This window comes from Ceratotherium simum, chromosome 18 (assembly GCF_057802395.1).
Source record: "Ceratotherium simum simum isolate JZ-2026a chromosome 18, ASM5780239v1, whole genome shotgun sequence".
In the NCBI taxonomy this organism is placed as follows: Eukaryota; Metazoa; Chordata; class Mammalia; order Perissodactyla; family Rhinocerotidae; genus Ceratotherium; species Ceratotherium simum.
The window spans coordinates 58993063-59020818 of record NC_141917.1 but is presented as its reverse complement, the minus strand read 5'-3'; the positions used below and the strand labels follow the sequence as shown (position 1 = coordinate 59020818).

At 58.5% G+C, this 27756-nt stretch overlaps 1 protein-coding gene across 4 annotated transcripts in view; it reads right to left on the bottom strand.

Moving 5' to 3' along the window:
- The window catches only part of NOTCH3 (notch receptor 3), a 31565-nt gene extending 11380 nt beyond the window's left edge, over positions 1–20185 (bottom strand). Inside the window, exons 1-25 of one of the 4 annotated variants that reach the window (XM_004443528.3) lie at positions 20070–20185; positions 17508–17586; positions 13842–13984; positions 13421–13762; positions 13206–13328; positions 12885–13118; positions 12110–12265; positions 11837–12022; positions 11128–11241; positions 10767–10880; positions 9995–10228; positions 9765–9875; positions 9095–9287; positions 8867–9018; positions 8535–8648; positions 7935–8090; positions 6435–6660; positions 5834–6035; positions 5445–5598; positions 4828–5012; positions 4171–4303; positions 3827–4084; positions 3627–3745; positions 2644–3209; positions 933–1265 (exon numbers count right to left, since the gene is read on the bottom strand). In XM_004443528.3, coding sequence (XP_004443585.1) covers positions 933–1265; positions 2644–3209; positions 3627–3745; positions 3827–4084; positions 4171–4303; positions 4828–5012; positions 5445–5598; positions 5834–6035; positions 6435–6660; positions 7935–8090; positions 8535–8648; positions 8867–9018; positions 9095–9287; positions 9765–9875; positions 9995–10228; positions 10767–10880; positions 11128–11241; positions 11837–12022; positions 12110–12265; positions 12885–13118; positions 13206–13328; positions 13421–13762; positions 13842–13984; positions 17508–17586; positions 20070–20184 — 4742 coding nt within the window. In that variant the 5' untranslated portion in view covers position 20185. The remainder of the gene's footprint in view (positions 1–932; positions 1266–2643; positions 3210–3626; positions 3746–3826; positions 4085–4170; positions 4304–4827; positions 5013–5444; positions 5599–5833; positions 6036–6434; positions 6661–7934; positions 8091–8534; positions 8649–8866; positions 9019–9094; positions 9288–9764; positions 9876–9994; positions 10229–10766; positions 10881–11127; positions 11242–11836; positions 12023–12109; positions 12266–12884; positions 13119–13205; positions 13329–13420; positions 13763–13841; positions 13985–17507; positions 17587–20069) is intronic. The other 3 variants (XM_087443689.1, XM_087443688.1, XM_087443690.1) reach the window with 3 other exon arrangements.
- Between the last annotated feature and the right edge of the window lie 7571 nt (positions 20186–27756).

Below are 27756 nucleotides of genomic sequence, written 5' to 3'. Positions count from 1 at the left end.
GGGCTGAGGCCAGACCCCAGCTGAGACCACCTCCTGCCTTAGTTTCTCCCCTGCCCACCCTGCTTCCCTCGTTCCCTCTCTCCTGAGAGCACCCCCTCAATACATCGCATATATCTGAATCCCCATCTCAGGCTCTGCTTCCAGGAACCCAACCCTCTAAACTCTCTCTTGCTTTGGGGATCCCCATTACCCCACACCCCGGTTCTCCTATCTCTCTGGCTGCTGCTTCTCCTTCTCTTTTCTGAGCTAATAAGCCCCAAAGTGACCCCTGTTTTTCACCCTGTGTCCTCATCTTGATGAGACTCCCTCCAGTGACTCGGTCACCCCAGCCAGGGACTGGCCCATCAGCCACCCCCTCCAACTCCCCCATCCCAGGGTACCCAGAGTCCCCACCCCCACCTCTACAATCCCGCCCTCCTCTCTGTCAGGGCTCCACCCTGCTCAGAGGCCACACCTCCCTCCTGCCCCTCTACCAGGCCACCAGCCAAAGAATTCTATAATTTCTCTTTCTACAAAAAACAACTACCCATGCCCTAACCACTCTGCCAGACTCTTGCCCCTCTAGAAGGAGGCAGCGCTGGGCCTGGGGCCAGTCTGCTCCCCAGAGGACTCCTGCCACGTCTGGGGGCACTTTTGGTTGTCACCTCTTGGAATGCAGGGAGGGGTGCTACTTGCATCTAGGGGGTGGAGGCCAGAGATGCTCCTGAGCATCCTACAGTGCAAAGGACGGCCCTACAGCAAAAAATGACCTGGCCCCAAATGTCAATGGTGCCAAGGTTGAGACGTGCTGGACATATTGCCCAGGAGCCTCTCCAAGATATTAGGGGGAGTGAAACACACAAGGCCTGACCCACGATGCCCCTCCCGACACCTCTCCCGCCCCGCTCAGGGCCTGCGCAGCTCCCACGGCTCCCTGGGGTGCGGCTGCTCACCCGATCACCTCCGGGGCCAGCTCCCGCCGGTTCCGGGATTTGGAACCAGGACCAGGCCGGTGGTAAGGGAAGACCATGGCCTGGCCATTCTCATCCAGGCGGAAGCGCAGCGAGGTGCGCAGGATGCCGCTGAGCCGCTGCAGGAAGTCGGCGCTGGAGCGCAGCAGTTCCTCAGGCGGCAGCAGTACCGTGAGCACCAGCACACCGCGGGCCAGCAGGGCTGGCACCTCACCGGCACAGTCCAGCCCATCCCAGCCACACTCCTCCGTGTTGCAACCCTGGTCACAGCGGCCGTCGGCAAAGTGGTCCGCGCAATACTTCTCGTACACCGGGCTGGGGGTGGAGAGGGCCAGTCAGGGGGCCTCCGACCCGCTGCACACACACCACAGAGCACCCACTCCGGATACAGAGGGGCAGACAGCGCAAGCAGAGAACTATACGTATCCACGCGTCCGGCTTTCTGCAAACCCAGCCATGTGCTCAGTAACTACGAATAAATCAGTGACTATGGACAGATGCCTGCCATGTGTTGGGCACTGCTGTAGGCACTGAGGATATGACCCAGACACAATCCTGGCCATGCCGAGCAGGGATTCCAGTGGGCAGAGATGAATGAGCAGAATGTATAGCATTTCAGTTACACATCGATAAAAGCTACATGTTAACACACACACATTACACACACAGTGCTGTATGGAAGTAAATGCTAAGGAGAAAAATAAAACCAGGGAAGTGCTGGGAGTGGCCAGCGAGGAGCTCACTGAGAAAGTGCTGCTATTTGAGCAAAGACTTGAAGGAGGTGAGGGAGGAGCCATGTAGTTTCCTGAGGGAAAAGCATGACAGACAGAAGGAACAGCCAGTGCAAAGGCCCTGAGGTGCGACCAAGCCTGGGGTATCTGAGAAACAGCAGAGAGGGCAGGGTGGCTGGAGCTGAGTGAGCGAGGGGGGTGGGGAGGATAGGAAGATGAAGGTGAGGGAAGGGTTCTAGGCAGACAAAGGGACACACAGAGGGCCAGAAGGGGCAGAGCACAGGATGGACAGATGGAATACATGGGACAGACAGACTGGGCTCATGAATAGAGAGGGGCAGAAGAGGAGCAGGAATACAGAGGCTGGGGCCTGGTCAGATGGATGGGCATAGAGAGAGGCAAAAAAGGTGAGTGCATGGACAGAAAGACAGACACAAGAGTCACATGGATGAGCAGGTGGGGCACAAAGATGGACAAATGGACAGGTAGATGGGGCACACAGAGGGACAGACTGGCATACAGACAAATAGACAGATGGACAGATGAGGTCCAGGAATAAGCAGGGTGCAGACAGTTGGGTGCACAGAGGGAGGAAAGGAATTCATGGATGGATAGAAAGAGACAAACAGGGCCCAGAGAGGAACAGGTGGAACGCATAGGCAGACAGAAAAACAGACAGGCGGGGCAGATGAATGGACAGGACACAAGGATAGACAAGACACACGGGTAGACAGACAGACAGACAGAAGAGGCATGCGGATGAGCAGACGAAGTGCACAGACAGACAAACACAGCACTGGATGTGCAGACAGGGTACGCCAAGAGACAGACGGGCAAACGAGTGGACAGTCCACCAGACAATCCAAGGGCGGACTGACAGACAAGGCACGTGGACGGACACGTAGAGTGGCGGGGCCCACGGGCGGTCAGCCGCGGCACACGGAGACCGACGGACGGCTCACTTGCAGGCGCGCTCCCGGCCGCCGGCGCGGCAGTCGAAGTTGTCGTAGAGGCAGGCGGGCGAGCTGCAGGCCGGGTCGCAGCGGCTGTTGTTGAAGAGGCGCCAGCACTGCAGCGCCGCGCACTGCCGCCAGGGGTCGCCCACGCTCAGCGAGCAGTCGCCGCCGTCCCAGCCGCAGCCCGGGCTGTTGCACTCGCGGTCGCAGCGCCGATCCCCGCTCTTGGCCTCGCAGGCGGCGCTCAGGCACCGCGGCTCCTCGGGGGCCTCGGGCGCCGCCGCCGGGACCTCGCAGCGTGACCCAGCCCAGCCCGCCGCGCACGCGCAGCGGTAGAACGGCGCGAGCGGCGCGGGGTGGCAAGAGCCCCCGTGGAGGCAGGGGGAGGCCGCACAGCTGGCGTTGGCGGCCCCCGGCGGCGACCCCCGGGAGCCCCGGCACGCGGGCCCCGACAACCCCGGGGGACAGGCGCAGCGCGGCCCTCGGACCGTCTGCTGGCACCGGACGCCCTCCGGGCACTGCAGCTCCCGGCAGGAGCGCGCCACCCGCTCGCAGCGCAGACCCCAGAATGGCTGGCGGTCCAGAGGGGAGAGGAAAGAAAAGTGCCAAAAGTGCCAGATCGGAGTGAAGGGGAGGAGGGAAGAGGGGGAGGGTGGGAGAGACATGGAAGTGTGGGGAAGAGAACGGAGAGAGGGGGAGGAGAGCGGGTCAGGACTTGCGATCGGCTGGGCCTCCCATCTCCCCAGGTCTTGCCTCACCTCTCCCGCTTCCACTGGAGCCCGACTTTGCAGATAATCCCCGCCTTCCCCAGAGGCCACACCTCCAGACCCCAGCCTCACGCACACACCCCCAACCTCCAGGTAATTTCAACATTTCCAGGAAATCCCCTTCGCTTTCACCTCTTCTCCCCTTAAATGCACGCTCTCCCACGAGGCCACACTCCCACCCTGCTCTAAGAGACCCTGATGTGACCGGCTGCCCCCACCTACCGGGACACAGTGGCAGGTGAAGGTCAGCGCACCCCCATGCCCGGGACTAGAACGGCACTGGCCTCCATGCTGGCATGGCTGGGATTCGCAGGGAGACAGGACAGTCTGACAGCGGAGACCTGGACAAGCAGCAGCCGGTGGATCAGCCATGATGGGGGGCACAGGCAGGATCCCAGGCCAGCCCCCTATCCCATGCTTACCTGTGAAGCCAGCTCGGCAAAGACAGTGGAAGCCCCCACCTGGGTCCTGCAGGCAGTCCCGGGTGTGTGCCGCGTGGCAGGCGCTGGGGCGACACTCATTGATGTCTGCCTCGCAGCGCAGGCCAGTGTAACCCGGGGGACAGGTGCAGCGGAAGCCGCCCACCAGGTCCACGCAGGTACCATTGTGCAGGCACCGGGGGCCCAGGGCCAGGGGTGGGCCTGGGCCACAGTCGTCCTCATTAATCTCACAGAGCACGCCTGGGGGAAGAGAGGAGGGGGGAGCAGTCAGGAGGGGGCAGAGACCCAGCCTCCCATCCTGTCCCCCAACCCTGGTCCTGGCATACCCAGCGTCCCCGGGGGGCAGGAGCAGAGATAGCGGGCCACAAGGTCAATGCAGGAGCCCCCGTGCTGGCAGGGCTGGGAGGCACACTCATCCACATCATCCTCACAGATGTCACCAGCGTAGCCAGCCGGACACTGTGGTGGGGGTGAGACAGGGACCCACTCAGCCCAGAGGGACATAGATACTCCCCATGAAGACACAGGGAATCCCAGCACAAAAGGACACACACAGTTGTCCACCACAACAGAAACACACACACAGTACAAGAGGACACTCCCAGACATGGAGAGCTACAGACACACACATACATACAGATGCACAGGAGAAACACCCAGATACACTCAAGACACACGCAACCAGAGACACACACTTAGACACTGGCACATGCATTCACACCCAAAGAGCCACCATGCACAGAGAGACACATAGATACACCCAGGAAACAACCAAAGACAGAGGAACACCCAAACAGGCAGAAACACCCCCAGATCTACCCGGAGTGACACCCACAAACATATACCCAGAGCCACAAAAGCAAAAGCCCAGACATGCCTAGAGAGAGACACACCCACACAAGGCTGCAGACACACAAAAATGTGTGCCCAGACACATCCGGGCGTGACTAGCTCCCCTCTCCCCTCCTCTGGGCACCTCTTACCTCGCACACATAGCCCCCCATGTAGCCGCGGCAGGTGCCCCCATGCTGGCAGGGCTGGGCCAAGCAGGGGTCCACCTCCTGCTCACAGTGGCTGCCTGTGCGGCCCTCTGGGCACATGCAGTAGTGGGAGCTGTCCTTGTCCACACACTGCCCCCCAGCCTGACACAGCTGCTCCAGCCGCACCCCTGTGCAGAGACAAGCAGGGTCAGGCACACACTCCCCCTCCCTGCTGGCATTACCCACAGCACCACCCAACATCCCTGCTGGCATCAGTCACCAGGGTCTCACCCACACTCCATCAGATTGTCACACATTCCCCCCAAACAGGCACCATCTCAGTCACTCACACACACACACACACACACACACAAACACCTTGGCTGCTCACACGAGCTCAATTACACACAGCATTGTAGATGTCACCCCAGCCGTCTCATGGTGTACAGATGCACACACCATCCTGGCCCTGGCTGGCTGTCACCCAACCACACAACACTCAGCCACCCACCCCATCATGCCTGTATGCTGTCGCACCCTCATTCGGCTCACACTAGCAGGAAGGATGTGCACAGACACCCTCCAGCACCCCACACACCCGGCCACTGCACTCCCCTCACCGATCTGGGCTGCAGCCTCCCTGCAGGGCAGGCTCTGGATGTCACAGAGGCGGCCGCTCCACCCCGGGGTACAAAGGCAGTAGAAGGAGGCCCCGGTCCGGGCACAGTGACCCCCGTTCTGACAGGGCACACGGCGGCACCAGTCTACCAGCGTCTGGAGGGGAAGCCCTCAGCATCAGTGCTCCGGGACCCCCTAGAAACTGTGCCCCAGCTTCTCCTCCAGGGTCCTGGGTAGGCCCCAGAATACCACTCCAGGATCCTCCCCCAGGATCCCGAGCAGACCCCTCACCACCGGCCCCCTGCAAACCGCTGCCCAGGATCCGAGGCAGGCCCCTCCCCCAGCACATCCCTTCAGACTCCTCCCCCAGGACCCCAGTGGCCACGCCCACCTGGCACTGAGCGCCAGTGAAGCCCTCGGGGCAGGTGCAGCGGAAGCCAGGGTGGGCTGCAGTGCAGACGCCCCCATGCAGGCAGGGTCGCGAGAGGCAGGGGTCGGCCTCATGTTGGCAGTGTGCGCCAGTGTAGCCGGGGCGGCACAGACAGCTGAACGACTTCACGCCATCCACACAGGTCCCACCATTGAAGCAGGAGCTGGAGGGGATGCGAGGGGTGGGTCAGGACCCGGCCTCCCTCCCTGGCCCCTCCTAGCGTTGAGTGGAGGCACTCTGACCCCTACCCCCACCAGAAGCCACAGCCCCAGCAGAGGCCACACCCCATCATGTCCCTTAGCCCGGATTTACCAGGAACTTCAGCGCTAAGGTGGGAGCCACTGCAGGCCCCACCCTGGGCTCACCCCCTCAGGGACCAGCATTCCTCAGGTGACCTCCAAACGGATGCCCTGCCCCTTCCTGGACACTGCTCCATCAGGGATCAGAGTCCTGAGGTGGGTGCCAAGCCGAGGACACCCCCCTTCTTGTCCCCACACCTTCTGAGGCCCTGCGTCCCATCTGATGCCAGGGTCCCTGAGCTCCCAATAGAGGACCCACCCACCTGGGGCTGCAGTCAGGTAGGTCCTGCTCACAGAGGAAGCCTCCATAACCAGGTGGGCAAGTGCAGGTGAAGGAGGCCACGTGGTCGGTGCAGGTGCCTGGGCCACAGGGGCTGCTCAGACACTCATCCACATCATGGGCGCAGCGGGGACCAGTGAAGCCAGGGAGGCAGGAGCACGAGAAGGAGCCAACACCATCCTGACACGAGCCACCATTCAGGCAGGGATCTGCAGTCAGAAGAGGGGAGGCCTAGTCACTTGCCTCGCCCGCCATCAGCCCTGCCTGACCCTCCATGCTTGCAAGAAGGGAATCAGAAGGAAACCAGCCTTCAATGGGAGGGCACATTGGGTCAGAAGGATCCAGTTCTGTCCTCTTCTGTGGCCTCATCCCCTCCTTGTCTGGAAGCTTCACCTATGTGGAAGCAAGAGGGCACTGGGGGGTCAAACGGGCCCTCTAAGCAGCCAAGCACGTGCTGCTTGCTGTGTCCTCAGCACAGGAGGCCTCCTCCAGACCTGTGCTGACCAGCAGAGCGGCCACTGGCCACAGGTGGCTACTGAGCCCTTGACGTGGCTGGTCCAAATTGAGACGTGCTGTAAGTGTTAAATACACATGGCATTTCGGATGTTGAAGACAGTATGAAAAAAAGTAAAATATCTTGATATTTTTTATACTGATTACATGTTGAAATATTGATAATATCAATATTGATATTGATAATGTTGATAATATTTTTATATATTATGCTAAATAAAATATATTATTAAACTTAATATCATCTGGGGTTATTGTTTGCCTTTTTATTTATTTATTTATTTATTTATTTATTTATTTATTTAGTGAGGAGATCAGCCCTGTGCTAACATCTGCCAATCCTCCTCTTTTTTTGCTGAGGAAGACTGGCCCTGGGTTAACATCTGTGCCCATCTTCCTCCACTTTACATGGGACGCCACCTCAGCATGGCTTGCCAAGCAGTGCGTCGCTGCGCGCCCGGGATCCAAACTGGCGAACCCCAGGCCGCCGCAGCGGGGCGTGCGCATTTAACCGCTTGCGCCACCAGGCCGGCCCCTTTTTTTGCTTTTTTAATATGGCTATTAGAAACATTTTAATTGCATATGTGGCTTGCATTATTTGTCTATCAGACAGCACTCCTGGAGAACTCACTGGGGGCCTATGATCTCATACTTTACACACAGTCCTAACCTGCTTGCTGCCAGAGGCAGTCTACGGGCTTCAGAGTCAGACCAGCGAAGCCAGGGAGGCAGGAGCATGAAAAGGAGCCAATGCAGCAGACCTGTGCTCCGATCCCAGCTCATCCCCCTAACTTGCTGCGTGACTGTAGGCAAGTCACCTAACCTCCTTGGGGCCTCAGTTTTCATGAGTAAAATGGGGAAATTAGGAGAACTGTGAAGATGAAATGAAAGCACAGTGTGGGCACATGGTACGGGCTTGATGAACATACTCCCTAGGGCAGCACCCCCCCATGAGCTCCACTGAACTCACTGGGGTCACAGTCATCGATGTCCTGATCACAGGAAGGGCCACTATACCCCCCGTGGCAGGTACAGCTGAAACTTCCCGCCAGGTTGCTGCAGGTACCATGGGGGCCACAGGGTGAGAGGCCGGCACACTCGTCCACATCCTGCTGGCATCGTGGGCCTGGGGGTGGGGAGTAAGGTGAATCTAGAGTGAGAGGGTGCAGGGTAGGGTCTCAGGAAGAACCTGCAGGCTGAGGTAAGTGAATGCAGAACAAGCTGTGCTGTGATTTGCCCCTGGGCGTTTCATACATCCTGTCTCAGAACTGCCTGCTCCTTGTTTCAGTGGGTGGTGATGCCTTCTCTGATTGAAGTCTACTCCCCCAGGAAGCTGTCCCCAAACGCTCAGCCTGAGTCCTAGCTTCTCCATCCCCATATCCTTTCCTCTACTCCAAAACTGACCACATGGGCTGCGAGCATCTGTGTCCAACGCTGTCCCTTCCTAGAAGGATGCCCGCCTAAAAGGCAAGGCCAGGGGTGAGTCCCCCACTGGGTTCCCAGCATCACTCAGTATGGGGTAGGGTCCAGAGGTGAAGAGAGGAGGAGGAGGAAGAAGCAGCTGGTGTACCTTGCCAGCCAGGGGGGCAGGAGCAGACAGCCAGCTGGCCAGGGGCAGACTCACAGTGGCCCCCATGCTCACAGGGGTTCGGGGCACATGGGGACAGCAGCTCACACTGACGGCCTGTGGTGGGCAAGCAAAGTGAGATAGTCTTGAGAGATTCCTTGTTCCCATCTCCCCCCCCAGGGTCCCCATCTTGATACCCATCTCCCAAGCTCCTGGGGAGAAAGAGGAAAAGAAAAAAAGGCAAATTCAGAGGAGGAAGAGAGAGTGGAACAGAAGGGAAATGAGAAGGAAGAAGTGGGGAGGTGGGTCCTGGAAGGGAAGGTGGGGACACACACCCTGGACACCAGGGGGACAGGAGCAGTGAAAGCCCATTCCATCACTGGAGCAGGTGCCGCCGGCCCGGCAGGGCTGGGATTCACAGTCATCTTGAGCGAGGCTCTGGCTGCACCGGGGTCCACTCCAGCCAGGTTCACACACGCAGCGGAACCTGGAGGTGGAGGCAGTCAGGGCCAGCACGTGGGCAGGGAGGCAGTGGGGGATCAGGGGTTGGGGAGAGGCCTCACCCTCCTGGTGCATCGTGGCAGACACCGTGACTGCAGGGTTCTTGGGCACAGGGATGGCTGGGGGGGAGGCAGAGTGGGGGCAAGGATCCAGGTGGGCAGAGGCAGCGGAAACCGTTTTCCCCGTCCATGCAGGAGCCTCCCTCGCCACACGGGCTGGACGCACACTCGTTGATCTCCACGTTGCAAAGGGGCCCTGGGGAGTATGCAGGCAACCTCGTCCCAGGACAAAGACAGCCGAGCCAACCAGGGAGGGATAACCTTGCCCCATTTAGCATGGCCACCCTCTTGAGCAAGGACAATCGCATTCTCATAATGCACCAGCTCTAGTGCAAATCAGGACAGCCATCTCCTCAACCCAGAGCTGCCCTACCACATCATCCCTGTCCCCAAACTTACATGAAGTCACTTTCATTTCCACCAAGGATTACCTTGGCTCCACTCAGAAACACCCCTCTCCCTGAGTCTGGACACTCATCTATGGTCCCGGATAACCTTGAGCCCATATGAGGACACCTCATGCCAATGAGAGAGAGCACAACCTCAGGGCTACCTGTACACAGTCTCATTTGACAAGTGTGTGCAAGGAGAGGGGCAAAATTCAGCCAAGAAAGATGGGTGACTTCACTCTCACCCCATAAAGACCCCCTTTCCGTGGCAGCCGCTTGCCCACCTGTGAAGCCAGGTTGGCAGACACAGTCGTAGCGGTTGATGCCGTCACGGCAGATCCCAAAGGTGCAGGGGTTGCTGGCACAATCATCGATGTTCACCTCGCAGTTCACACCTGGGGAAAGGGAACAGAGCAGTGGTAGCCACCACTGTGCCCCACCAGGGACATCATTCCCAGCCCTCTGTGCCCCTCCAGATGTACTGTTCCTGCCCCAGCTCAGCCCTTGGCCCCACCTGTGGTGCCAGGAGGGCAGCGGCAGAGGTATTTGTCCACGAGGTCTAGGCATTTGCCCCCGTGGCGGCAGGGCTGGCTGCGGCACTCGTCCACCTGGCTCTCACAGCGCGTGCCCGTGTAGCCCGGTGCACAGGCGCACGAGAAGCTGGCGATGCCGTCCATGCAGCGCCCGTGGTGGCACGGGTCGGGCGAGCAGTCATCCACGTTGAGCTCACACAGCGTGCCCTCAAAGCCTGCGGGGCCAGAGGGTCAGCCTCCGTCCACTTGCCCAGGTCCTGCCCACAGCCGTGGCCTCGGCCCAATCCTGCCTCAGCTCTATCTCAGGCCCTGCCCACCGAGCCAACAGGAGGCGGGCTCAGTTCAGGCCCTGCCCCTAGCTGGCCTCCACTCCATCCAGCTACAAGCCCAGGACTCGCTCCTTCCATAGTTAAATCCCACCCCAGCGTGACCTGGCTTCCAATCCTTACACTATCAGGATTTCCTGTTCTGGAAATGGTGACACGCGGGAGGTGCCTGGGGATAGAAGGAGTTGGACCCACCCCCTCCAGCTACTAGTGCCCTGCATCCTGCGAGACCCCCTCAGCCCCACCCCTAGCCTTACCTCTGCTTAAGTCTATCATTGGCTCCGCCCCCTGGTACTATAATTGGCCCTGCCCTGGTCCTGCCTTGCTGCAGCCCCGCCCCCAACACCAGCCCAAGGCTGTTATTGGCCCTCTCCCCTACTAGCCCCGCCTCCAGATTCTTGCCGGCCTGTCATTGGCTGGCCCTCACCCTCTGCGCAGCGGCACTCGTAGCCATCGGGCTGGTCCACGCATTTGGCTCCATTCCGGCAGGGTGTGCTCGCGCACTCGTCCACATCCAGCTGACACATGGCCCCGCTGAAGCCTGGGTGGGGAGTGGAATGAGCAGAGGCCCAGATAGGGTCAGAGAGCAGTCACCCCTCACCAGCCCTACTTTGTTTGGGTGGGAAGCCCATTTACTTAGTTTTAAATTAATTTCAATGTTTTTCTTAACATGCGGTTTCTCTTACAACAGTTATCCATTAGCATGGTCTTATAGGCCCAGAGCCTCTAAGAGCCTTTGCTCCTGCAGCGACCCGTCTTCTTCAGGCTCCCTGGCCTAGGGTCCTCACCTGAGGGGCAGGTGCAGCTGAAGCCGTTGACTCTGTCCTTGCAGACCCCGCCATTGACACACGGGCTGCTCTGACACTCGTCCATGTCCACCTCGCAATAGGTGCCCGTGAAGCCTGGGGGGCGAGGGAGGGGAATTAGGGCAGTGGGGGTCGCCTCTGGTCTGAAGAGAGAGCAAGGTCCTTCCCTTCCCACTCATAGACAGTTCCCCTGAGCCTTGGCCTTACCCCCAGCCCAACCCTCGATTCAGTTTTCGGTGTAGGCTGGACCCTCACCCAGCTGTGGTCCCAACCGGTCCAAGGCTTATGGGACTCCATATGGGCCTTGCCTTCAGACCAGCGCCTTCCCTCTCACTGTGCCCTGTCCCCAGCTCCCAGCCCCAGGGCCCACCATAGCCTAGTGCCCAGACTCAATCCCACCCCAGCATTAGGGCCAGACTGTCTGCAGGGGCCACCTCGACCTGGTCCCGCCCTCATATTGTCCTGGCCCCCCCAGTGGGTCTTAAGGCCCAGACTCCACTCCCAGCCAATCTGAGGTTCTACTGACTCCATTTGACCACGCCCTCAGCCTCCCACAAAGATTCTGTTCTGGCCCCGCCTCCACCTCCTCTAGGGCTTCTGTCTCTCAGGGTCCCACTGCAAATGCAGTTCCACCCTTGTTCACTGCACCCACCCCACCCCCCGCCCGCCTCAAGCCACGCCCACCACGCACCTGCCATGCAGATACAGGTGAATTGGCCTATGCGGTCGAGACACGTGGCCTGGTTGCGGCAGGGCCCGGACAGGCACTCGTTGACGTCGGTCTCGCAGCGCGGGCCAGTGTAGCCACGGCCACACTGGCACAGGAATGAACCCTGTGTGTTCACGCACCGGCCCAGGTGCTCACAAGGGTTGGCACCTGCAGGAGTAGGCACAGGCGGTGTAAGTACGGTTGGCTGAGGGCCCGCCTCTCCCCTCCTTCCCAAACCTAGGACAGCGTCCCCACCAATGGAGCACTCATCCACATCCTGGTCACACGCCCCGCCCGTGAAGCCAGGTGGACAGGTGCAGATGGCCCGGCCGTTCACTGGGTTCGTGTCACAGATAGCATCCTCGTGACAGGGGTTGCTGACACAGGCGTCATCCAGATGACACAGAAGCCCTGGGAAAGGGTAGCCAGAGGTCAAGGATGGACCCTCCAGCTGGGCCCAAGTCTCACACCGCTGGCTATTGTTTCCTGTTTTGTTTTTATTAACTTGCAGTGTATTTAGTAGCTATTTTCACCCAATCATTTATTAGGAAAAATTTCAAACATACAGAAAAGTTGATTCATACACCCACCACCTAGATTTAACTATTGTAAGCTTTATCTACCTTTTTTTCTGAACCATTTGAAAATGAGTTGGAGACATCTACATATTGTTTTTAAATCTGTTGATTCTTTCTGATTATAAAAGGGTCCTACCCTCAAACCTTTGCTTCTGCGGTATCTTCTCCCTGACATGCCCTTCTCTCTATCTCTAAGATCCCCTCCCAAACACCTTCTCTCACCTTTGCCACTTCCAAAGGTCCTCTCTCTTTCTCAGTCACAGTATAGCTCTCCATTCCCATGGCTCCTGCCCTGGACTGTGTGCCAGCCTCCTCCCAGGCTTATCCTTCTCTCCAAATCCGGCCTCCAGCGTAATCATTCTAACACTCAAGTCAGACTCCATCCTTGCCCTCACTACAGATGGGCAACCATCAATTGCTCCCTGCTGCCTACAGGGAAAACAGCCACTCACCAGTCTTGCCCATGGGGCAGGCACAGTAGAAGGAGGCCACGCGGTCATGGCAGGTGGCCCCATGGAAGCACACGGCCGTGGCACAATCATCGATGTTTTGACTGCAGCTCTCGCCTGTCCAGCCATTGACACACACACAGCTGTGGCCACCAAGTGTGTTGAAGCAGGTGCCCCCGTTGTGGCAAGCATTGGGCTGCAGCTGACACTCGTCCACATCCTCCGTGCAGAATTGGCCTGTGGCACACAGATGCACCAGTCTAGCCACCTGGTGCGTGCCAACCCAAGGTCTGCCACCTGGCTCCCTTCAGCCCCAGTGCCCACCTGTCCACTCAGGAGGGCACTGGCAGTTGTAGGTGTTGACGCCGTCCACACATGTCCCTCCATTTAGACATCGGTGCCCTGGACAGTCGTCCACATTCACTTCGCAGTTCTGGCCCTCGAACCCTGGCATGGGAGGAGGAGGCAAGGATGGTCACTGCCAGGCTGGCCTGCTGTCCCCCCACCCCTGCTGCCTCCCCCAGGTGCAGCTTCCTCACCAGGAAGGCAGGCGCAGTCATAGGTGAGATCACCACTCTGTCTACAGGTACCCCCATTACGGCATGGTGAGGGAGCACAGGGCACTGCGGGGTTCTCACACAGTGGCCCTGTGTAGCCAGCTGGGCACTGGCAGTGGAAGGAGCCAGGCGTGTTGAGGCAGGTGCCACCGTGGTGGCAGGGCCCGCCCACCACCCGGCACTCATCCACATCGCTGCGGCAGCTGCGGCCCTGGTAGCCAGGTGGGCAGGAGCAGATGTAGCGGCCGTCGGGCCCCACTGAGCAGCGGCCACCATGGGCACAGGGGCTGCTGAGGCAGGGGTCTGGCAGGGAGCAGTCGGGGCCTGGAGTGACCAGGAGAGGGTGAGCTTGGGCTGACCACACCCTTGCCTGCCTCGAGCTCCCCTCCAGACCCTCCCTTACCTCGGAAGCCACGGGGGCAGCGGCAGGAGAACCTGGCAGTGCCTGCCACCACCGAGCTCTGGCAGACGCCCCGGCCAGCACAGGGGCCCGAATGGCAGGGGTCTTCCAGCTGGCATCGCTCACCCACCCAGCCTGGCAGGCACCTGTGGGCAGAGACAGCTCAGTGGGGGCAGTACAGGGCAGGACAGCCCCGGACACAGAGATACACATAAGACAGGCAAGAAACACAGGCAAACAACCCAAAAAACACACACACTCATTCATTCATGCAGTTAATATCCACTGTGCACCTACTGTGTTATTAGCAACAGGAAAGCAGCAGCAAACACAATAAAAGTGGTCCCCACCCTCTTGATGCTCACAGCCAGGTTGCGCAAAGAGAAGACATACAAATAATGAATTAATATACAACATGCCGCCACAGGGTGGTGAGGGCCATGAGCGCTATGAAGGCTACAGTGGGTTGAATGGTGGCTCCAGAGAAGAAAGGTCCATGTCCCAGAACCTGTGACTGTGACCCTATTTGGAAAAAGGGTCTTTGCAGAGGTAACTAAGTGACAGCTATCAAGAGGAAATCATCCTGGATTTTCCAGGTGGGCCCTAAATCCAATGACAAGTGTCTTTATAAGAAAGTGGAGGGCCGGCTCCGTGGCTTGGCGGTTAGGTGCGCACGCTCTGATGCTGGCGGCCCGGGTTCGGATCCCGGGCACGCCCCAAGGCACCACTTCTCCGTCCAACCCGAGGCCGAGTCCCACGTACAGCAACTAGAAGGATGTGAACCTACGACATACAACTATCTACTGGGGCTTTGGGGGGAAAAAATGAATAAATAAAATCTTTAAAAAAAAAAAAAAAAAAGAAAGTGGAAGACAGAGATTTGGGAGAAAGAGGGCAAGGCCGTGCGAAGACAGAGGCAGAGACTGCAGTGTCGCACCCACAAGCCGCGGAATGCCTGCAGCTCCTAGAAAGTGGAAGAGGGCAGGAAGGCCTGTCCTCTGAAGTTGGAGAGAGCGTGGCTGCCGACACCTTGATTTCAGATTTCTGGCCTCCAGAACTGTGAGAATAAATTTCTGTTGTTTTAAACCATCCAGTTTTTGGAATTTGTAATGGCAGCCACAGGAAACTAAGACCCAGGATAAGGGGCATAGAGTGATGGGAGAAGGCAAATATTACATTTTCACAGACTGAAGAAGGTGAGGGAGCCATGGGGCTGTGTGGGGAAGAGCGTTCCAGGCAGAGGGAACAGCAAATGCAAAGTCTCAGGCTCCAGAAGACACACACAGGCAGTCCCCAAAACATACACAGATACACACCAACTCAACCTATTGCCCTGGCGAATACTCAGACACCAACTCACCCACGGATACGGGCAACTCTTACATGGACAGACAGGAGGACGCCCACAAATCCTCTACTCCTTCCCTGGGCGCCACATAACACTTCCTTCCATTGGGGGGAGGAGGTGGACGCCAGTGTGGGCGCCCTCTCTTGAGGGAAGGTCCTTCAGCCTGCAGCCCTCTCCCCAAATCCACCAAGTTAACCTTGAGTGTGAGGGAAATATGAGAACTGGGAAGGGGTTGTTGATTTTAAGCTGGAAACCTCCGCGGGACTCTGGCGGGGTTAGAGGGAGCGGCTTGGAGAGGCAGCAGGGTCCAGGCCCCGCCCCCGACGCTGCCAACACCTCGCGGGGGTCCCTCCCTCTGGGTTGTCCCAATCGCTTCAGGCTTAACTCAGGCAGCTGATTCAGTCCTTAGCGTCACCCACAAGATCCCCCCCACCAAACAGGTCGGGGCACGGCCGGGCGGGAGTGCAGGAGTGTAGGAAGGGAGGGCCTAACTCCCAGCCCCCTCCCCAAAGGCTCAAGGAAGGTCACCACGACTGTGCGCCGGGAGGGGGCGCACTGCGCCGGGCGCCAAGGACTGCCGGTCCCACCAGCTGGCTGGGCGCGACCGCGCGGCCCCCTCCCTGCGCCCCGGGCGGGTTCCCACGCTCTGCGCCCCGCGCCTCTGCCGACCGGTCGGGCCGGTTCCAGTCTCCGCCTGCGCCCTGCCCCACGGATTGGGCTTTGGGGGAGACCTACAGAGGCGGGGGGGAGCGGACTTGTTGGGGATTGGCGGGAGACGCGAGGATGGGAATCGAGACAAGGGCTTGGGAGCCTACTTTGAGGGGGAGACTTGGGGGATCCGTGGAAAGGTGAAAGATTGGGGCCTGAAAGGACACGAGTATCTGGGACCTTGAGAGAGCCTGGGGGGCCCCCGTGGGGAGTGGTTCCCACGGCCCAGTTCTGGGGACTGAACCCGCTCCACTCCGGGAGATCCGGGCTCCGGGCGCCGCGCGCGCCGGTGATTCACCTGTCAGGGGGCGGGGCAGCCGCGGGCGCTTTCACCTGTCGGCAGCATTCCGGGCGCGGAGCGCCACCGCGCAGGCCGGCGCCGGGCCCCGCGGCTCCGCCTCCCAGGGGAGTAGCTTCAGGTAAGGTCACACTTTCCCGCACCCCTACATCGCAGACTCGCAACCCAAGGAACCCGCTCAGCCAGGCTAAGCCCCCACCCAGGTGAGCCCAAGCGGGGCTCCAGTCAGAGTGTATGTGTAACTTCAAAGAGGTTCTCCTGAGTCTAAAAGTCACCCCAGACCCACCCAGCCTGGGCACACATGGTGTCGAATAAATGAATATATTAATGACTCAATCAATGGCTACTGGGTGAACTGCAATTACTGATGATATTATAATAAAAGGAACCAAGCATTTCCCTATAACCTTGAGAGGTTCCCCCTTATGGCATCTATTTCCTGTGTCTCTACCATTATTAATACTTATAATGATAATAATCCCTAGTTATTAAGCACTAACTGTATGCCGAGCACTATGCTGAATTCCTCATGTGAAGTCTTTACAACCAACCCCGGAAAGGAAGAACTATTATTGCCCCCATTTTCCAGATGCAAAAACTGAGGCTCAGAGAGCTCAAAGCACTTGCTCAAGGTATGCAGAGCCCAGAATTCTAACTGAGCTCTGTCTGCCTCTAATCAGCTCTTTCCCAGCCCCTGCCCTGCTTCCCCTAACCCTCTGCCTTTCCTTGTATTTTCCAACAACTGAATTCTTGGGCCCCTTCATGGTCACAAGCCAGGGGAAAGCACCCCTATTTCACAGATGCAGTGAGGTTCAGAGAGAAAAAGTGACTCACCTATGTTACACAGCAAGAAAGTGGCAGAGCAGGGCTGTCTTACAGTCCTCCTGTGCCCCCACCACTAAATCTTGAGGTATGGGAGGGGGCAGATGGTGTACCCACCACTGCCATTGGTCCCTGAAGATCTGTTGATTGAATAATAACTACCTCCATCAGAGGCTTTACACGTGACCTCAGGCAGCCAAGAACTCTGTGAAGCTGGGGTGAGTGGACCCATTTTCCAGACCAGGACATTGAGGTTTAAAGAGTTGAAGTCCCAGGCAGTTAGCAACATGATGTGGGATTTGAACCCAGGCCAAGCGGACTCCAGAGCCTCTGCTCTTAGCCCTGCTTGATTCCAGTGGGGAAATGAGAAGCTGCCCAAGCCACACACAGGCAGGAAGTGGCAGAGGCATCCATTGTGGACACAGAGGCAAGGGGAGAAGACAGACCTCCTCCCCACACAGGGCCCTCCGATGGCTCAGAGCCAGGCACTCACAGGCAGGCAGCCTCCCGGGAGGGCAGCTGGGTGCAGCGACCTCCATTCGCACATGGGCTTCCGTCCAGGCAAGGGGGAGCTGTGTGGGGGCGAAGGGAGGTGGGGGGGGTCAGGCAGGCGCCCAGGAACCCCAACCCGGAGTGATAGACTTCCTCCCTCCCAGCAACAGCTGCAACGGGCTGGGGGTGTCTCTGTGGGTGCGGGGAACCCCCCCACTCACAGTTCCCACGGCCCCCTGCCCCAGCCCCAGCTGTTGGGACTGCAGCTGTCCCTGCCAGCTCGGGCCCTGGGAACCAGAAGGCAGGGGCGGGCAGGAGGAGAGGCCAATGTGTGCCAGATGTGGGGGCTCAGGAAGCCGCCAGAATGAGGGTTGCTAAGGCAGGAAGTGAGGGGGCTGAGTGTTGAAGGGACGTCTGGGGTTGTGTGCCCCAATCCTGGGGTAATGGAAGGGGCAGGGGCAGGGAGTCCTAGGGCCATGGTCTTCTTTCCCCTGATGTTGGGCATTGACTCCAGTTGGGCAGGTCTGCATGACGGCTCTGGAGAGGGGCACAGCCAGCAGTGAGTGTCACAGGGATAGGCTGTGTGTGGAAGGGAGGGAGGGGCAGCTGGCACAAGATGTATGCTGCCCTGTCCAGCATCCCCATCCCTGAGGGCTGTGTCCCTCTGGGGTGTGGCACAGTCTAACTGTCCTGCTAGACAGGTCTGGGGCGTGGCTGGGTGTGAGCAAGTGAGAACTGTGTGTGCTGGCAGGTGGGGGGCCGCTGTGTGTGTGTGTGTGCGCGCATGTTAGAGAGAAAGACAGAAAGAGGGAGGGGGATGGAGAAAAACAGAGACAGACAGACATAAAAGAAAACTAGAAGCAGGCCAACACAGAGAGACGGAGATAGAGAAGAACAGAGGTAGAGAGAAAGGAAGAGAGAGGACAAGTTGGGCTGGACATGAGGACAAGCAAACATGACAATATCACCTGTGGGGGTTTGTGAATTCACACTGGGGACCATGTGACACAGCTGTGGGCTTCCTGAGCCATATGTGTGTCTGCATGACATGCGTGGGTGTACAGATACCTACGCCATATGTGTGCAGGCTGGATCTGCTGTGCATCCATGTATGTGACCCGTTTACCAGGGTATACAGCTGTGGGTCTGTGTGTTCAACCTGTGTGTGCACGGGTGTGTGTGTGTATGGGTTGGATGTGCCTGTCTGTCTTCATATGTGAGCTGAGTGTAGGCATGCCCTTGGATCTGTGTCTGAGTGTGTGCAGGCAGCACATGCAAGGCCTTGGGCTGATGATGCACAGTATGGGTGAACATATGTGATTGTATATGCACATATGCCAATGTGTGAGTTGTATGTCTTGTGTGAGCTGGGTGTGGAAGTCTACGGGTGTACTCTGTGTGTGTGCACGTCTACGTCTCTGTACGGGTGACCCAGGGCTGTGTGTGCCTGCTGTGTGTGACAGGCCACGTGTGTGCGCGTTGGCCCGCGGGGGCGGCCGCTCCTGCCTGGTCCTGTCCGTAGGGCCCCGGGGCTGGGCTGGGGAGGCCGGTCGCTCCCAGCGCCCAGCCCCACAGCAGCGCCCGGGGACCCCGGGGCAGGACTGCTCGGCTCGCGTCCCTCCTTCGCCGGCCAGGCCTCCCTCGGGGGTGCGCCCCTGCAGACCCCGCCCGGGCCCTGACGCCGGTCCGCTTTGTCTGGCAAAGAGAGCGCGAGGCCAGCCGGGGGGAGGGGGTGTCTAGACGGCGCGGCCATTGTCCCAGGCGGGGGAGGGGAAAGCGGGGAGGAGGAGGGGCGGGGGGCCCCAGGCGGATGGGGAGGGGCTCGGGCTGCTGGGAGGGAGGGCTGGAGCGGGAGAAGGGCACGTGGGCTCGCGCCCCCTGCCCTCCCTTCCCCTCCCAAGGCGAGGACGGGGTCCCGGGGCCGATCGCTCCCGGCGGCCAGAGGAGGGAGCGGGGCCGCGGGCGGGGGAAGGGGCGCCGGCGGCGCTGTGGCTTCAGCTCCTGCTCCGGCTCCGGGTCTTGCCGCGCTCCGGCCTGGGAAGTTTTCTCCGAGTTCAGGGCTCAAGGAACTTCGCGCCCCCTTCCCGCTCCCCGTCCCCCGCCCGGCCAAGCCAGCCCCGGGTGTGTGTGGGAGGGGCGCTTTTGTGCGAGGGGTCTCCGGCCTGGAGGTCCAATCGTGACTTCCCCAGAACTCCAGACGGGCGTAGATGGGGAGCGAGCCCCAGACTCTTGGTCCCCCCGACAATCTTGAGTCCCTGATCCCCGCACCTCGAACTCCCAGTCCCAGACTTCTGGTTGCCTTCATCCCCAACCTGACTGCTGCTGGGCCCCTGTTCCTGGGGCCTCTAGGGCCCTGCCCCCCCGAGTCCCTGCCTTCCCCAGGACTGGCACGCAGCCCCGGGCTCCTGCACTCCCTGCCCCTGCTCTGGTCCTTGGCTCCCAGGCGACCCCCACCCCCACCCCAGCCCCAGACTCGGCGGTCCTTGCACTCCGCTCTTACCCTCCCCCCACCCACCCACCCCGTCCCGCCCGCCCGCCCGCCCGCCAGGTCCCGGCCCCTCACCTGCAGCCCCCGGCCCCGCTAGCAGCAGCAATAGGGGCAGCGCCCGCACGGACGGCAGTGGCGGTGGCCGCGGCGACATCGGGCGACGGCGGCGGCCCCGGACCCCCGGCCCCATGGCTGCCGGCAGAGACCCTCCCTACCCCCTCCTCCCTGCTTCCCTGAGCTCCGGGCGCGTCCAGGGCCAGCCTCCGCGCCGCCAACTTCGCCGAACTGAGTGTGTCGGGCCGCCCCGCCCCCAGCCCTCGGCCGCTCGCCCCGCCCCGGGGCCGGCCCTGCGCTCCCCGCTCCTCGCCCGGCCTCCCGGGGTCCCTGCCCACCCTCCACCCACACATCTGGGGTCCCGCAGACCCTCGGAAACTCAGGCCGAGCATGCCGTGAGACGAGGCCGGAACCCGCAGTGGCAGACACACCCAGGCCTCATGAACACCCCCGCTCCCAACATACACCCAGAGCCCGGGACACAGAGAGCCACGACACCAACACAGACCCCCAGACACCCTGAAACTGTGACCAGGCACATCCTGAGAGGCTCATGAAAACAGCACGATGCACAAACGCAGACGCATGCACAGAGCTTCATGGGCCTTAAAATCTGAAACACCCAAAACTCAGGCCCAGCCAGGCCTGGAGCCTGGGGACAGCATTTGCAGCCTCCGACCTCACACTGGGAGTCTCATGCATGTGGGCAAACACACACACTCCTTCTTACTCTCAGCCCTCCCGGAAAGCAACCCCTTTCCTCACTACCACCTGTGAACCCCAAAGGTCCACCCCAGCCCCCCAGCCCCACCCCATACCCTACACAGCTTTGCCCTTGGTCTTGCCCAATTTGATCAACTGTGTTTTCCAGAATCAGTCATGCTGCCAAGCTGCCCTACAGCTCACTCTGTCCTGGTGGTGAGAATGCCCCCCCCACCCCCCGCCAGGAAAGATCCCACGCCCAGCACTGGAGGAGCCCTCAGTCTGAGGAAGAAAGAGCCAGACACAGACACCCCCAGCACTGCAGGCTCAGGGCTGGGCCAGAGGCAGGGACAGAGTCTGGGGAGGGCACCCAGAGGAGTTTCTTGTTTGTTCATTCATTTATTCAACAAGTGAGTATAAAGCTCCAGCTCTCTGTCCGGCTTTGTTCCAGGGCTGGGGGTACACCTTCCTCCCCAGAGAGGGCTTCCCAGAGGAGGGCTCAGCCTGGAGGAACTGGAGGGAAGATATCCCAGCAGAGGGACAGGCCTGCACCAAGAAGAGAGGGCAGCGTTGGGAGGGAGAGTGGGCAGGCCACAGGTCTGGCGGCCATGAGCAGGAGGAGGAGAAAGAGGCCAGGCTCACCCCCTGGTGTTTGCCTTTGCAGGGAGGAGGGATGCACTGGGGGTGAGGTGCTGAATCTGAGGAGCCTGGGGGTCACCCACGAGGCAGCTGAGCATGGTGGAGCCGTGGTGGGAGATAGTCACATGGGCACCCCAGAGATCTTCAGGTAATTTTTAAACTTTTTATTTTAAAATAATTTTAAATGCAGAATAGTGCCATTTCCATGTGTCTTTTGTCCAGATTCATCAACTCTGCCTATACTGTGCCACATTTGCTTTATAATTTTATATATATATACTCATCTATCTATATACTTTTTTTCCTTTGAGAATAAGTTGCAGACATGATATTCCTTTGCCCCTAAATTCATCACTATGTGTTTCCTAAAAACAAGGGCGTTCTCTCACTAAACATCCCACAGTTTCACCCTCAGCCTGTGTCCACAGTTCTCCACTGCTCCGATAATGTCCTCTAGAGCATGTTTCTTTGCTGATCCAGGATCTAATCCTCAATCACATGTTGCAGTTAATCACAATGTCTCTTGGTGTCCCGTAATCTGAATCAGTTCCTCAGCCTTTCCGTGTCTTTCACGACGTTAACATTTTTGGAGAGTTGAGGCCACTTGTTTAGTAGGACGCCCCCCAGCGTGCTGGCCTGCTGGTTCCTCATGTCCAGGTTCAGGTTGTGTGTCTTCGGCAGGGTCCGCAGGAGCCATGCTGGTCCTCCCCGGTGCATCATATCAGGAGGCCCCAGATGTTGGTTCCCAACACTGGTGATGTTAAACTTCGATCACTTCAGTGAGGTTGGCCAGGTCTCTCTGTAGACAGTAAAGGTACCATTCTCTTTCCGTCCTCCTGCCTTGTAATGAATGAATATCCATATTGTGTGGGGAGGCACTTTGAGACTGTGAATATCCTGGTGCCCATCAAACTTTCACCCACTGATCTTGGCATTTATTGATGATTTCTTCTGATGATATTTTTTAATTGAAATAAAATTCGCATAACATAAAATTAACCACTTACCATTTTAAAGTGTACAGTTCAGTGGCATTTAGTGCAACCGTCACCTCTATCTAGTTCCAAGACATTTCCATCACCTCTAAAGGAAACCTTGAACCCATTAGCAGTCACTCCCAATTTCCCCATTCCCAAGCCCCTGGCAACCACTGATTCTGTCTCTACGGATTTGCCTGTTCTGGATATTTTATATACATGGAATCATACAGTGTGTGGCCTTTTCTGTCTGCTTTTTTTTTTTTTTTTTTTTGGTGAGGAAGATTAGCCCTGAGCTAACATCAGTTGCCAATCTTCCTCTATTTTATATATGAGATGCCTGCCACAGCATGGCTTGATGAGTGGTGCGTTGGTCCTCACCCAGGATCTGAACCTGTGAACCCCGGGCTGCAGAAGCAGAGGGTGCAAACTTAACCACTATGCCACCAGGCCAGCCCCTTGTGTCTGCTTTTTTTACTGAGCATAATGTTTTTGAGGTTCATCCACGTTGCAGCATGTATCAGTACTTCATTCCTTTTTATGGCTAAGTGATATTCCATTGAATGGCTCTACCACCTTTTGCTTACCCATTCATCCATTCATACCTTGGGTGACTTTTAAAGGCTGGAAGAGGAAGAGGCGAAGGAGGCAGAGAAGACCTGCTAGAAAGGAGAAGCACAAAGAGCCAAGGGGGAAAGATGAATGGCTGACCAGGGCCCGGCATCAGAGATGACCCTCAGCCCTGCTGAGCCCAGCCTCAGGGGACAGGAACTGAGGATGCTCTGCCACTCCCATCGTATGAGTTCAGCCCCAATCTGGGAGGGGAGCCATCCACCCATCTCATGGAAGCAGCCCCCATGGGTTGGGGGGGGGGTCTCTGCCCATCTTATGGTGACTTCCTAGAGGAAGAGCTGAGATCTGAACTCAGGTCTGAGTGACTCTGGGCCACTTGGAGTGCAAGGGGTAGGGGTTGAGGTTGGAGATTGGGCAGAGGAAAAAACAGAAGTTGTGTAAGAAGGGGCACAGCCTGACTCACAGTGAGTGTGCAGAGTCAGCAGGCCTGTGGCGCAGGCACGGCTTAAGTCTTTGCCCATGCCCATCACCACAGGAGTGGTGGAATCCAAGCCGTCCAGCCTGGGGGACTTGGGCCTCAGCCCCTCTTGCCCCTTTCCTCATCGCACTGACCTCTGCGTTCTCACGGCCTTTGCTCCGGTTCTTCCCTCGGCCCGGGACACCCTGCTAGTTAGAAGGATCCTTTTGCTTCCTCCCTAAGCAGGAACTCACAGCAAATGTGTTCTCTTCAAAAATGCATTTTCTTCTAGTTATGGGGAATGCTCTGCTCTTTCCCGCACATTTCCCTGTGCCTATGCTGGTCCCTCTTTCTAGCATGCCTCCACTCCCCCCATTCCTGTACCTAGTGAACTCCTGTTCATTCTTCAAGATAGCAGCTCCAGGAAGCCCTCTCTGCCTGATGCCGGGCTCTCCCAGAGCCCTCCTGCCCTCTGGCTCAGCCTCGTCCACAAGGGGCTGAGGGTGTCTGTGTCCTGCCCTGTCTCCCTCTCGAGACTGGGGCCAGGCATCACCCAGCATGGGGTGGGCATAGAGGAAGGTGGGTTTAGTGACTCAAGAAGTGGCTGGAGGAGTTGGGATCCCCAGCCCAGGAGAGCCGCCACAGGGGGCCCAGACCACTCTCTTCAGTGCCATTCTGGGGGTCTTTGTTGTTGTTAGTGCTGTTGAGTCACTTCCGACTCCTAGCGACCCTGTGGACAGCAGAGCGGAACCCTGCCCAATCTTTTTACACCATCCTCTCATCTTCTGGTGCTATATCAGACAATGCTCTGCTGCTATTTATAGGGTTTTCATCGCTAATTTTTTGGAAGTGGGTGACTAGGTCCTTCTTCCTAGTCTGTCTTATTCTGGAAGCTCTGCTGAAACCTGTCCACCATGGGGGACCCTGCTGGTGTTTGAACTACTGGTGGCAGAGCTTTCAGCATCCCAGCAACATGCAGCTGCCACAATATGACAACCGACAGAGGGTGGTGTGGTTCCCTGACTGGGAAACAAACCCAGGCCATGGGGGTGAGGGCACCAAATCTTAACCACTAGACCACCAGGGTTGCTGGGGTCTGGGGGTCCAGAAAAGGGTCTGGTAGTCTAGTGCAAATGTAGGGGCTTCAGGAGGGAGCTAGCTTTTTCCCTGACCCATCTGAGAATGCATTTTCTGCTGAAATGGATGGTCTAGGAGTTGCTGAGCTCCATGTCACAAGGAACAGCCAAGGAACCTGCTCACACATTTTGCTAGGCAGGAAGTCCAGAGTCTGTGACTCTGCTGATCCAGCGGCCCCTGATCTGTGGCAGACAGAGACAGAGACGGAGCAGGAATGGTGAACTCAAGGCTGAGGGCAGTATGGGGGAGTGGGGACAACAGGAAGAAAGCCCCTACTGTGTGCCAGCCCCTTTCGGAAGCCCCCATGACTCCGAGGGCACCCACTCAGCGAGCAGATGGTGGGGGTCCTGGCTCCAGGTTCCTGCTGCTGCCCTCCAGCCACAGTGGCAGGACCAGCCCAAGGTATCTGGACCCCTGGGGGACAGCACAGTCGGAGAGACCATTCCCACGGCCTCGCAGCAGGCTGCCGCCCAGTTCCCAACATGGTGGGGGTAGGGTGGGCTTGAGCCTTCTCCCTGCCCCTGCCGGCCGCCTTGGCCAGGGACTGCATTTCTTGTCAATGAGCTCAGTCCCCAGGGACGTGGGACCTGGGGCCAGGCCAAGACACAGCTGCTGGGCCCAGGCCCACTGACCGGGAACCTGAGAACGTGCCCTCGGCTTCTCCTCCAGGGACCACAGTCTCGCCCTCTGCACAGAAGCTGGGGCCAGGCCCTCCTGCCCAGGCAGCGGGCCGTGGGAGCCCAACAAGAACCAGCAGGGGTGAGGGCTGCCAGGTGTGGGGCCTGGGCAAGAGTGGGCAGGCTGGACCCCAGGGTCTGTGGGCTGCAGACCCAGCCAGGTCTCCTGGCCACTACCTCCCTCGAGTCCTTCCTGCTCAAACCCTCCATGGTTCCCCACTGCCCAGAGTGACACCCACCTCACCTCTCCAGCTTCCCTTCCCTGTCTCCCAGCCTTCCCAGTCTTTGCACGGGCTGTGCCCATTGCCAGGAGCATCCTTCTCATACCCTGAAGGCTCCCTTCACCTGGTGGCTCACTCTAACCCTCCAGCCCTTCTCACCTTCATTCAGTCATTCAACAAACATTAATGAGTACCTACTTGGTGCCAGGCCCAGGTAGAGGGACCAAGACACAGCCAGTTCCTGCCCCGACAGGGGAGACAGACAAGAAAGTAGAAAGCAAATAAGAACCATCGAGTGTGACATGAGAGAGGGAGAGATTTCAATGTGGGGGGTCAGGACAGGCTTCGCTGACAAGGGGACATTAGAACTGAGACCTGAAGGAGGAGAAGGAGCCAGCACTGCAAAGAGCCAGGGGAAGGGTGTTCCAGGCAGAGGAAACAGCAAGTGCAAAGGCCCAGAGGAGGAAGGAGTGGGTGGATGAGAGGAATAGTGAGGAGGCCAGGGTGCTGGGTGCAGAGTGAGCAAGGGGTGGGAGGTCAGGGAGGCTGATGGGGACCAAATCCCAAAGGACCAAAAGGTCTGGAATTCTATCGCAAGCACAGCGGATGCCAATGGGGGCTTTCGGGGGGGGACGCTGAGCTGATGGAGGTTGTGAACGATCACTGGGAGCTCTGCCAGCTCTTCTCCCAGGGAGCTGCCCCTGGGGCTTCACATGGTCTCCTCTGGCTCCCACGGCCTCTTCCCTCCATGTGATCCTGCCTGGCTCTCCCATCAGGTTCTGGGCTCTGTGGGTACCTGTCTTGCTCACTGCTGAATCCCCAATGTCTAGCATAGAGCGCAGCACACAGTGGGTGAGATAACTGTCAAGCAAATGAATGAATATGCCCAGCACATCTCAGGGCAGAGCAGGACCCGGGAGCTGGGACCTGAATGTACCCAGCACCAACCCTTGGAACGTTCCTGTCTGGGCACAGACACATCCGCCCCCCCACTGGATCAGGGCTAGGTCAGAGGAAGGGACAGGGGCTGGTGGGGCTTCTCGGAGGAGGGTGTGTGTGTGAGAGCTGAATGTGGAAGAAAGGGGAGTGGAGAGAAGAAAATTCACTTCAATTGAGCACGTACTGGCTCTGCAGCTCCAGGCAGGGAAAGAGGGGAGGCCACTCCTTACCCTTCCTGGGGCGGTGGTTTCTCTGCCTTAGGACCGTCCATTGGGTGGGACATCCAATGCGTGCCTTGGCCTCACAGGCCCTGGGGTCAGGCCACTCCAACCTTCCATGCCCGTGGCCTCACAGGACCCCATCTCTCCCTCTGAACCATGACGCTTTGATGTCCCCTAACTGTCTGTCCTTGCCTCCCTGGCTTCTGAAACTTGCCTTCCTTCCTGAAGGTGTGAACTTGTCCTCCTTACCTTTCCTCCTGCTTCAGAGAAGGGAGTGCCTCCCCGGGGCTTTTCATTACCTCCCCTCTTGGCCATAGGTTGAGGTCTCTTCTGCAGAAAGGTGGAATCCACAGTGAACGCTCATCTCACGTTCCCCCCAGCCCCCAGCTCCTGTCTGTCTCCCCTGGATCTCCCCTTACCGCTGGCTCCGTTCTTCCCCTTCTCCACTCCCTCTGTACCCAAGAGGCTGACCTCCTCAGGCTCTATCAATGGACACCCTTGTGCTCTGGCTTCCAGGTGAGTTGGGCCAATAGAAGGCACTGACAGAAGATGAAGCGGGAGGAGAGAACGGGATATTAATCCTCCTGCCTCCCTCCCTGTAGGGCCTCCTCAGCTGACTGTGTCCCTTTACCAAAGGCTCTATCCACACAAATCTCTCTGGCCTCTGCTAACATCCTTCCTTCCCCTTGCTCAGTCAGGGGGACCCAAAGACGGTAATGGCTCTCCACGGATGCTGCCCTCTGTATATGGTCTCTGTAGCAAACCTGCCTTAAATTACCCCATCTGAATGTGCCAGTTGTTTCCTCTAGCCTCCGACTGGGGTCCCCACTCTCCCCACCATCCCTGCGTAGCCCTCGCAGAGCGTCCAAACTCTCTGTCCTCAGCCTCCACAGCTGGGCGTCCTCCCTCACAAACTGCCTGGCTCCATTTTCTCAATTTCTCAGCAGCTTTTGACCCCATGGTCTATGCTCCTCCTCCTTGACACCCCTCCACCCCATTGCTGGGGCACCATGCTTGCCTGCTTCCCTTCCTGCCTCTGTGGTCTCTCTCCTCTGCCTGTCCCTTGGATGTTGGGGGTCCCCAAGGCTCAGTCTCCAGTCTTGTTCTCCACTCTGTTCCGGGGAGACTTCATCCTCTCTCCCAACTTCAGTGCCCTTCTGCCCCA